The 12,193-nt window shown below is 39.4% G+C and overlaps 1 protein-coding gene across 1 annotated transcript; it reads left to right on the top strand.

The window, feature by feature from the left end:
• The first annotated feature begins 1,401 nt into the window (after positions 1-1,401).
• LOC117536696 (arrestin domain-containing protein 3-like) lies at positions 1,402-6,381 on the top strand. The gene is made up of 6 exons (XM_034201666.1): positions 1,402-1,853; positions 1,949-2,018; positions 2,286-2,433; positions 3,019-3,121; positions 3,226-3,491; positions 4,829-6,381. Exons 1-6 carry the CDS (start codon positions 1,589-1,591, stop codon positions 4,925-4,927), a joined length of 951 nt encoding a protein of 316 aa, XP_034057557.1. The 5' UTR covers positions 1,402-1,588; the 3' UTR covers positions 4,928-6,381.
• The last annotated feature ends 5,812 nt before the right edge of the window (positions 6,382-12,193 follow it).

Consider the following 12,193-nt stretch of genomic DNA (forward strand, 5'->3'; position numbering starts at 1 on the left):
ATGATATTAGTGTGTTATATTAGGTATTTAGTGCCATCTGGTGGTTGAACAGTTACAGGATCAGTTCACCCAAATTATAAAGAAAACACATTTCTCACTTACTCTAGCTTTTATTATATTTGTATATTTTCTTTCAACCATGAGATGCCAATATCTATTCAATGAATAGCAATTGTTTGCCGTGGCAAATACATCCTAAAACAATGTCCTCATTCATTTCTTTAGTCTAGATAGATCATTCTCAATCAACAGACATAAAAGTGCTATTTCAAAATAAAATGCATTTGTATTGGGGTAGTGGCCAAAATCTCAGAGACCAATATCAGAAACAACTAAACAAATGTCTTAAGAGTTCAGTGTATACACCTCAGTTCTTGTTAAGACATTTAGACCACAATCATTTCGAGCCATACCGTGTTTTTGGCTTAAAATGTACGTTACTTTTGACATCAGAAAATGTTCTGTCAAAGTTGTTAACATATTTTACAATTGTTGCAAACACTCTTTCTTCTAATCATAATGATCTTAACCAGATCATGCTTAAGACATGTTTATAGCCTACTATTAATCATTATTAAAACAACACTTAACTGAATTACGTTCTGAATTGTGGTGCATAGAAATAGCAGGAAATACATACTAAAGTTAAGTAGAATGTACTTTAGGTAGGGGTTAGGGCTATTGTATTTGAGTAGATGTACTTGTAAATGTTAGTTTACACCAGGGGTGTCTACACTTTTTTCACTGAGGGCTGCATACAGAAATAGGTCTGGGCCACTCAGGTGAGGTGTATTGCCTCATAAGTTAAATTATAAGTTAGCATAATCAATCAAATGTAAGCAAACTATGATTGATTATTGAATATGCTTTAAGAAAAAAACAGCCATCATCACAGCTTTCCATTGGGTTTCATTTATTTTGTATACAAACAGTGTTGGCAGCTCATTCCTTAAAACAGAAGCCTCGGATTGCTGGGGAAATAGGAAGGGCATATTTCCAGCTTACTATATGGTTATTGGGCTTTTTTTTTATCAACTGAGATTGATTTATTTGAAAACTACGCTTATTAACACACATATACTGTGTTATATATTTTTTAATATATATTTAAGAAGTACAACATAACAAAAGCACAAGTTTCATGCGTGGGCCAAAAGCCATTACACTTTTAGAATTAGCTGAGGGCAATTTCAAAATGGACAACGGGCCGCAGTTTGAACTCCCCTGGTTAGAAAGTTAGAGAGCATCTTTGGCTGAATCACTTACTTTTGTCACTTCCTCAGTCCTCCACATCCATGGTCCCCCCCCCCCCCCCCCCCCATGGTATGGTCCTCCTCCCCCATGGTATCCCCCCCCCCCATAACAGGGATGGGCTTCCCTTCTGCATGTTGTGCGCCTGCGCAGTTTGTTGAATGCAATGTTATTCTTGATGCCAACTGTCTGTGGCTTTGGTTTGCGAATTAACTCTTAAATCGTGGTGGTTTCTACGAACCACATATACGTTAACTACAGGGAAACTTTTGGAGATCATCCTTTTTCAGGAGACTGTTTTTGTTTGACTTTTTTTAACTCCGGTCTACTCTGAACCATGTTTCAGAACAAGGTGAAGAACTTCAAAATCAATTTCAACGCTTTAAATCAGGGGAATACGTTCTCCAGTGGCGATGTGATGACAGGACACATCTCATTTGACCTCACAAAGGAAACGAAGATCAGTTCTATAACGATGACACTGACAGGAAAGGCAAATGTACACTGGTCTACCGGAGGTGGAAAAAAGCGAAGACGGAGACACTATTCCGCAAAACTGGACTTCTTTGACCTAAAAAGTGTCATCGTGCAACAAAACAGTGGTAGGCGCACATGAACGCCTTTTGGATGCATGTCAACATTTCATACAACTAGTCATTGTTCAGTAAAGTCACTCTTGTTTGTTTTCTCCTTGCAGCTTCCGGTGGGGCTGCAACTTTCAAGGCTGGCACGCATGTATATCCGTTTACATGCCAGGTCCCGCAAGGGTGTGTCTGATCACGTGACTTTGACCTTCTGTTTTTTACAGATAATCTTTGGGTTCACATGGTGGTTTAGATTGAAATACATTTATTGAGAAGCATGACTAGTATCTAAACCTAATAATATTGTTGTCTACCATGTGATTTAGATCATTTGGAATGGTTATCTTTAACATCTGAGATTGTAACTATTCATTTTAAATGTGTCATGTTTCTACATTGCATAATTTCTCATTATTTCCTCTTTTTTATTGTTATTTTATATTAATGCAGGAACTTCCCATCCAGCTTCCATGGGGTTTATGGACACATAACATACAACTTGACAGTGGCCGTCCACAGACCCTGGCATATGTCCAAAGACTTTGTGACAGAGTGTAATTTTGTAAACCGGATTAATACCAACCAGCCAGAGCTGCATGTAAGTAATCCATGATCATGTTAACCTGACCGGGGGCTCCGTAAAAAACATGTAAAAAACAATATCTGGTTTGAGATACTGTTTTAATAATTTATCAATATTGCTTAAACTACAATTTCACAAACTGGCCTTCTCATCAGTGTCCCACTTTTAAGAAGACGAACCTTGATTAAATGTATCACTCTGGCTTGTATATTTTTATTTCACACACACACACACACACACACGCACACACACACACGCATCTGGAGAGGGCCAACATCTTTTTGGTCAATCGGGACTCGAACCGGCTACCCTTCGATCCCAGGGGCAATCCCCTACAGACTGAGCCACTACCACCCCACTTTTTGGTGATCTTCTAATGTTGCAACTTGACTGAGGTCCATCAACTCACTTATTGTATAAATTCCTGCTAGTGTTAGGGTTAAGTATGCTTGCCTGAACTGCTCAGGTTGACTTATTTGTACATAGTACTTATAAGGCTATGTATATCTATTGACCTTTTCTCTGTGTCCTCTTCTTTTTTTCTTCTTCTTTTTATTATCATGTTCATTGCTCATGCATGCTAATGCTGTTTCTCTGCAGGCTCCTCTCTCGGGCTCCAACAGCATGACGATGTGCTGCCTTTGGTGTACCTCTGGTCCTATCGAGATGACAGCCAGTATAGAGAAGAAAGGCTTCATGCCTGGTAGTGTTTCCATCAACACATTATTATAATTTAACATTCAATATCGTTTATAAAAACTGCTGGCTAAAAACATCACAACCAAACACTGTCTGTTCTTCTTCCAGGTGAAACTGTGAAGATCATTTGCGAGTTTATTAATGGTTCATCTCGAACAGCCACTCCAAAGGTGTCACTGCAACAGAAACAGGTTTTCTACACCCACAACAAGAACCACAGGAAGATGTATGTCAAGAAATTTATGTCCTCGACTGGACAACTCGTCAGTGAACGCATCTCTGACCGTCGCACTGTGATTGAGCTCACTATTCCCTCTTCTGCATCCCTCACCATCTCTAACTGCAGCATCATTGATGTTGAATACTTGATTGAGGTTGGTAACGATGAAAGATATATAGGTTGTTAGTAGAAATGTGTTTTTATGAATCATTCATCACACATCTAAACCTGGAGTTATTACAGGGTGGCACTTTCGGCAACAGTTCTAAATTGGTTTTAATCCTACTTAAAATTGTTTCTATAGGTAAACACACATCTGAGTTCACAAATATGACATGTGGGGTACCTCAAGGCTCCATCTTGGGGACTCTTCTCTTTAACATCTACATGCTGCCACTGGCTCAGATAATGAAAAACAACAAAATAAGTTACCATAGCTATGCAGATGACACACAAATTTACATAACCATTTCACCAGGAGACTATGCTCCAATTCAAACACTGAGTAAGTGCATTGAACAAATCAATGATTGGATGGGTCAGAACTTTCTCCAATTAAACAAAGATAAAACTGAGGTAATGGTTTTTGGAGCCAAGTCAGAACGTATAAAAGTTAGCGCTGAGCTTCAGTCTGCAATGTTCAAAACAACAGATACAGCCAGAAATCTGAGTTTCAACAGTCACATTAAAACAATCACTAAATCAGCCTACTATCACTTTAAGAACATATCTAGGATTAAAAGACTAATGTCACAGCAGGATTTGGAAAAAGTTGTCCATGCTTTTATCTTCAGTAGACTCGACTACTGCAATGGTGTCTTCACAGGTCTCACTAAAAAATCTATTAGGAAGCTGCAGCTGATTCAGAACGCTGCTGCTCGAGTCCTCACTAACACTAAGAAAGTGGATCACATCACTCCTGTTCTGAAGTCTTTACACTGGCTTCCTGTGTGTCAAAGAATAGATTTCAAAATACTGCTGCTGGTTTATAAAGCACTGAATGGTTTAGGCCCAAAATACATTTCTGCCCTCCTGCTAAATTATGAACCATCCAGATCTCTCAGGTCTTCAGGGACTGGTCTGCTTTCTGTCCCCAGAGTCAGAACTAAACGGAGAAGCCGCGTTCAGTTATTATGCTCCAAATATCTGGAACAAACTATCAGAAACCTGCAGGTCCGCTGCAACTCTTACTACTTTTAAATCCAGGCTGAAGACTTTTCTTTTTGCCGTTGCTTTTAATTGAACTATTCATATCTTACACTGCACTGTAACTTTTATTCATGTATTTTGTCTTTTAATGTTTATTTTATTATCTTTGCTTTTTAATGACTCTTTTTAAATGCCATTTTCTTAATGTCTTTCATTTTTGAAAAGCACTTTGGATTGCCTTGTGTTGAAAGGTGCTATATAAATAAACTTGCCTTGCCTTACATCTGTTTTGGATTTTCAGCGGATCGGTCTGTTAAAGTTGTTTTCTTGTGTCACCTATAGGTGAGCTTCAGTGTGAGAGGTTCCCCCGACCTCGATGTACTGTTTCCCATCATCATGTGTGATACCCCTGTTGACGCTCACCCACCATCTTATTTGTGAGTTTTAAATGTATTTAATATTACATTGTTTTCTGAGAGACAACATTTAATAGTGAACAGAAATGTATCAGTCGGACTTGTTACTGCGAGAGATCTATGAATCCTAAAAGGCGTCAATTTCAGTAACTGAAAATTGTAACTGTTAAACATTGTGATAACTGCCATAGGGAATCATACTGCCTTCACTCTGTGTTCAGAGTGATATATATTTTATTAAAGTGGATTACTGTTAACATCTATAGAAAGTCTATTATATTTCAGCGTAGAATTTAGTAGTTTTAGTTCAAGTTGAAGCATTGGGTAAATAATTCTCAATCAGGAATAGAGCCAAAGCTAAATGTTTTGCCACTGTTAGAGTTCAGATTAAATTCTTCTGCTCTTGTCTAACTGATAACGCTATATGTTACTGTGTGTGAAGACAAAGCCAAAACCTTAAAGGGGATTGTTTCAGACAGTCCTATAAAATATAATATGAGGATTTGTAATATATATATGTGTAAGTTAGCAGCGTGTTATGTATGTTTTTATTTTTTCTCAACCTAAGTTATGGGTTTAAAAATGTTGCCATATAAATACTGTTTTGTGAGAAAAGTGTGAAGAGAAGTATTTTACTCTTAAATCTGATTATTACAGAAGTTTGGGCGCAGTAAGTGTTTATGCTGATGATGACAAAGATAACATTCAAACCACTAAATGACTGAACCGATACAATATTGTGCACAATATTACTTCTAGCTCCCTTTAGCAGAAAAAAAAACAGTACAGAATTTATTAAATTCAATATTTAAAGCCTTATTATGTGTCATTGCGGACATCATCAACCTTATTTCCTGGAGAAAAGCCATCTCATATTTTTATTCAAATGGCAGTAACCATAAGAAAGCAGGATTATGTTCATATTCACCAACTTTAGGTGCGTGGTAAATTTGGGTTAACATCATCTCAGGCTGCTCCTTCTTACAGTACATTGCTGCTGAGTGAAAGTTACATTTATAAAGTGGGTTTTGTATACATTAAATGTATTTACAGTATTGTAAAATAGAAATAGAGATATTTTCTTTGTGGGCATACTGCAAAGCTGGACCTCAGTACCTTTTTCTTCTCTTTTTTTTCAATAAGCAAATGTATGTAAACCCTCCCTGTATTACAATCATATATGCAATTTTTTAAAAGTGGGTTTCTCAGAGTTTAAGGTGTTTTGACTATTCATTATCATCTGTGTGCCTTAAGACTAATTTATGTCATTTGAAATACTACTACTAATACAACTCATTGCCAAAGAATACTTTTCTCTTATGCTGCATTTTTCTACGCTTGCACCACGCAGTTGTCATGTTCCCAAAATATGTATTGTCCTAAGATGTTACTTTTAGGTTTTCCTAAAGACTGTCATACAATTGCAGAAAAAAAGACTATGTATTGATGAAGTCAAATAAAACATTTTTATATAAGTATGTTTTGCATCAAGATTTTTTTTCTCTATAACTTAAAAAACATATTGTTGTTGCCCCTTTGCAAAGGCTGGTTGCCACCATGGTGCAGCAGTTCATCTGGTGTCCTAAAGGTGGCAGCACTGCTGGGTTACAGTGTGGGGACATAGTAGTTTGGAGGCTTGGCTCACCATGCTTGCTCTCTGTCATATCTGTTTTTTCCTCTTATGGCGCGTTTCCACTGCAGGCCTCGTTCGGCCTCGCTCGGCCTCGCTCGGTTTGGTTAGGCCTTATTATGGCGCGTTTCCACTGCAGCGGGTAGCTCGCTTTAAGCGTGCCGAGCCGTGCGGGGCCCGTTTTTGGTTGCGTTTCCACTTGGCCTAGTTTTGGCCCGGGGCTACTTTTTCACCTTTTTTCTGGCCCGACTAAATCGTGGTTCTAGGGCCAGGAACAACCAGGCTGAGTCGGGCTGAGTATGCTAAACTAGAGAGAGAATCGCTGGCAAGGGGGCTACAACTACAACAAGATGAACATATTTGACCGTGAATTAATTGTAATACACGTTTCAAAATGATGCCGAAGTAACAACATACTGATACCGGTTAGTAAAAACCATGAATTAATGCTTTGACAAGTCTGCAGACAGACGGCAGGCGAAAAACCCTTTTAAAATGCGTGTTTTCTAAATGTAGCTTGGCTAAGCTAACGTTATATATGCTCCGACCGTCCACACTCACAACAACGGCCTATACAGACATAAATAAACCAGCGACTGTATTCGCCATGACACAGGCAGTCTGTGGTTTGTACTTGTTTAACTTTTGTCAAGTTTCTGAACAGATATGAAGAGCTGTGAGCTCTGAGTGCTAAGAGCTAACGGCTGTGTTGTTTTTCTGGGGCTCTCATTGAAGATGACGTCACGGCTCCGCCTACACTGCGTTACTATAGTAACTGCCCCAGTTCCTAAACTGTAATGGAAACGCAGCATTAAAGTGAGCCGGGCCTTATGGCGCGTTTCCACTGCAGCGGGTAGCCCCGTTTAAGCGTCCTTAACCGTCCTCAAGCGGCCAGGCCGGTTTTTGGTGGCGTTTCCATATAGCCTAGTACCGGCCAGCGGGTACTTTTTCCCTCTTTTTCCGGCCTCATAAAATCGTGGTTCCCTCAGACCAGGGCCAGGGCTGAACTAGTGACGTCAACACTCTCGACTGCTGATTGGTCAGAGAGAATCGTCACAAGATCGCGCGCGAGTTCATCCCTAGCGTCGCATATATATTTAGAAGCAAGCTTGCAGCATTTTTATAAACAGCATTTTGTAAACGGATGAGCTACAAAAATGGCTACGTCTAATAAGAAAAGCACACCGTGGTCGACCGAGGAGGTGACGACGTTCCTACATCTCATTGGGGATGATCAAATCCAGCGGGAGCTCGACGGAACAACTCGAAATGTGAACAAAAACAAAGCCGATCGCCCCGCCTACACTGCGTTGCTACCCCAGGTCCTAAACTGTAATGGAAATGCGCCACGGCCTGGGCCGGCCAGCGAGGCAGCCCGAGGCCAGAGCGAGGACGCTTAGGGACGCTTAAACGGGGCTACCCCGCTGCAGTGGAAACGCGCCATTAGACCCCAGTAACTCACAGGCACTACCGGCCTGGCCGCTTGAGGACGGTTAAGGACGCTTAAACGGGGCTACCCGCTGCAGTGGAAACGCGCCAACTATATCAATGTTAAATGTTATCAGGTAATGACATCATTATGAGTTGTGTAAAAGGACTGAACAACCCTCGATTGATTGTAGGAAAGTCTGATATCACCAGGCTATGACTGTGTGGGCTTTAACATTCAATTATTTGGTGTACTATAAGAGTTTGTAATAGGTTATTTAATAAATAATTATCAAGTGTTATTCATATTATGGAAATAACATGTTGGTTGACATAATGTATTAATTCTTCAATTCACTTCATTATTCGAAACACTTTGTAACCCTATTAAGAAAGTTATATAAAACAGCTTCACGTACTAATATACACACTTTTGCTAGCATTATGCTAGTTAAATGTAATCCCATACACATCAGGCAATTAACAGTATTAATAATATAGATGCCAAAATGCGTGACATGCTGCACTTTGTCTGGATTCCATTGCTCATTATTTCCAGAATTGATTTAACTCACATGATCTGTGCTCATGTGTTTGACCGAACACGCCTGCAGAAGGATAGCCAGCAGCAGCCTGTAGTACATCATGCTATCACCACTTACACACAGTTAGAATGAGCTCATTCACTAATTTATTTTAACAGAAAAAAACATTTGAACCCTAATTTCCTTGAAGTCCGGTTGAGTTGAAAAGGTCTACATTAAAGTTAATAGAACAAACAGCAATATTCTTTCAGCATGAATCAACACGTTATTGCAGAGTATAGCTTGCAGAGCTAGTTGTGTTAAGGAATTGGTTTGGAAATGGGCCAGTGTGTTTCATGACATACATAGACAGTAAGGGTGTAACGGTATCCGTATTCGTCCCGTACCGTCACGGTTCGGACGTCACGGTTCGGCACATGCAGTCACACGGCGAATACGCCTTTTTTTTTTTTACGAGTGGGGAAAAAGTCTGTCATTCAGGGCAGTATCCACTACACTATATATAATCCAGGGGGCGGTATTGCGCCTAAAAGCTGTTTGCCAGCCGCCCTTAAACAACAAATGAAGAACAGGACTGCTTCTCAGGTCGATTAAATGAAATCCTTGCTTCCCTCACTTGCGTCGTTTCCCTGCGTTTAGTCCCTCCTACCAGGGAAGCATGGAGGGACGCAAGGAAACCACGAGAAGCAGGGAAATGAGTTTTAAGAGCAATGGGACGTCCTTTCCTCCGGAGCGTCACGTGAAGCGACGTCCGTTTGTGATGACGCTGCACAGCTGATCGTCTGACAGCAGCTCTGTCCCCGTTATTTCCACACACACCCCCGACTCTGTTAGTACACATTTACTGACACAAACATTTGTATCATCTGTTGTAGATCCCAATAAATAAAAATAAAATAAGAACTCATTCTCAAAAAAGATAAACGCCATTCTTAAAATGTATAAACGAACAATAGTTTGATTAATATTGATTAGAGTGCACAAAAGAAATAAAATAATTGAGAGAAGAAAAAGAGATATGTTATCTATCAAAACCCAGTTAGATTAACATTCATTGGATTGCACACTTTGTTTGTTTGTTTGTTTGGATATGTAGCACATTAACATTTTAATAGCACTTAATGACTGACTGAATGGAAATGACAATAAATGTAAATGTAAAACGAAAAAAGCGATCATGAAAATGTTTCCAACAAATGAATACAATGATTTTTGACCACTTTGTTGTTCAGATATATCACATATTTGTAACTAAATGAAACATGAATTGAAACAAAACACGGTATAAACTGAGGAGTGACTCCCGTGAGGTTCATGTATTTTCTTCACTCTGCTCTCATGTCAAGAAGCATGAGATCAGTGCATGCACTGCATCGTCCAATCAGTGAGCGATACACAGTAAGGGGGCGGGGCGAGTATCTGAGGATTTCATCGGAGGATGGTCTGGTGGTTCCTTGATTATCGCTCCTCCATTATCGCTCCTCGCTCCTCGGTCCTCGGTCCTCCGGCAGAAATAAGAGCCATGGGACGGTACTCAAGATGGCGCAGGCAAATCAACTTCCGGTGAGACCGAGGACCGAGGAGCGAGGAAATTAAAATAGTCGACCTGAGAAGCAGCCCAAGAACAAAACACAACAAAACGAACAAAATACAAGAAGAAGAAAAGTTAGTATGGCGATTTCAGATAACACACCTGCTTCTTTTAAATCAACTGTGTGGGAACATTTCGGGTTCCCTGTGGACTACAATAACGATGAAGTGTGCGAATGGTGGATCGGACGAGGACGGTGTGTCGGCGTTGTTAGACAGCGGTGCGGTATGCTAATAGAAACACACGCCAAACATGCTAAATCATATCAGAATGCATCACCCAGATTTGCCAATCACCGGAGCCCGGCAAAAGACAACAGCAGTTCAGCAGCTTATCCCTGCTGTATTTAAGAAGCCAATAGGCATGAAAGCAGTGAGACCAAAATAAATAACGGAAGCTTTTGGCTTATTATTTATGATGTAATATTTTCAAGACATTCTTTTTAGTTTTACAGCTTGATGAAACCTTTTTGTTTGACATCAGCCATTATAGATAATGGCCATCTGAGTGTTTGTGGTACTGTTTGTGGTTTGTTTTTAACTGTTTAATACAGTTAATTATTCCAAATGTCAGAGTTCCTTATTTTTAAACTGAAACTTGCACTACTGTTAAAAAATAAATAACAACAAACCTGGAATTATGCATTTGGGACTTTTTTTTGCTTTTTCTTGTTGTACCGAACCGTGACCCCCAAACCGAGGTACGAACCGAACCGTGACTTCTGTGAACCGTTACACCCCTAATAGACAGCATTGCAAATGGTCAGGTAGGTGGTGAAGTCATGAACACTGGTGTTAACTAAGTAGATTGACTCAAGTACTGTACTTAAGTACAATTTTGAGGTACTTGTATAGGCTGCTACATGACTTGAGTACTTACTTACTTTGTTATTTTTACTCCAATTCAGAGTTTAATATTGAACCATTAGGCTACTCCACTACATTTATGTAGTACCTTTAGTTATAGATCAGGGTTTCCGCTAGGATTTTTTCTCGCCGGTCAAATGTCCGGGCAGAATTTATTTTACCGGACAAATTTGAAACTTACCGGTCATATTTCAATAATAATAGTAAGAGTTGTGTAGCAGAGTTTCCGTTAGCAGGTAATTACCGGACTATGAGCAGATATGCTTCAGTTTAAAACTCAGTTCACGGGGCTCATTTTTATATTGCTTCAGTCTATAATCGTAACAGATCGAACAATTCAGATCCATTTTTCAATAAATGATTCCACAAACAACAAACAACATAATTATTACATTCAAACAAACTACTTGTAGTAGCCTAGATAACGTACATTATTCAAAAGTTTACATTAACTTTGAATAATAACACGGGAGAAACGGATCATCTCGTTTCCCCTCTCCCTCCCTCTCTCTCCTGACAGCCCGTCAGTTTCTCATGCAGCTCGCTAAACAGTGGGCGGGGCTTCAGGTGATTATGCAGAGCTGCGTGTCTCGGTCTGACTCAGCAGCTGATCTGATCTCTCTCGGTCCGGTTATACTTCACTCGCGTTTATGTCCATATCGATCAGATCCAGCTCTCCTGATCGTTCTTTATATAGAGCACCGATCAAACTATTAAGAGTGAATATCGGCCGATAATGACCGGTGGCCGATCTATCGGAGCCTTCCTAATTATTACCAGACATTTTGACCGGCAGGTTTTGAATTTACCGGTTTTTAATAAATTTTACCAGCTAAAAACCGGTAATTACCGGCTAACGGAAACCCTGTTATAGATATAGATTAATGATAAACAATATGATCAACACTTAAATAAGACTTTAGTTACACCTGGATTAAATGCACATGCTACCCAGCAGTACATTCACATTTACCAGCTTGATAAACACATTGATTAATGCATCAATAGTTATGATCAAAACCTTTAATATGAATGTGAAATGCGCCAATCAGCAATATTATTACTTTTACTTTTGGTACTTCTATATATTTAGAAATGTGTTTGTACTTTTACTTGAGTAACATTTTGAATGCATGGCTTACTTAAAGTATTCCTACACTTTAGTATTTCTACTACACTTTTTGTTATATTCCATGGAATGCTCTTAACATCCCGATTTTAATGAATATAT

This window comes from Gymnodraco acuticeps, unplaced genomic scaffold (genome assembly GCF_902827175.1).
Source record: "Gymnodraco acuticeps unplaced genomic scaffold, fGymAcu1.1, whole genome shotgun sequence".
Lineage (NCBI taxonomy): Eukaryota > Metazoa > Chordata > Actinopteri > Perciformes > Bathydraconidae > Gymnodraco > Gymnodraco acuticeps.

Bases quoted from the DNA above. Each gene is read 5' to 3' on its own strand.
- LOC117536696 (XM_034201666.1), top strand. From the start codon at position 1,589: ATGTTTCAGAACAAGGTGAAGAACTTCAAAATCAATTTCAACGCTTTA. The intron at 2,019-2,285 runs GTGTGTCTGATC...ATATTAATGCAG, and splicing joins ACATGCCAGGTCCCGCAAGG to GAACTTCCCATCCAGCTTCC. The intron at 3,122-3,225 runs GTAGTGTTTCCA...TTCTTCTTCCAG, and splicing joins GAAGAAAGGCTTCATGCCTG to GTGAAACTGTGAAGATCATT.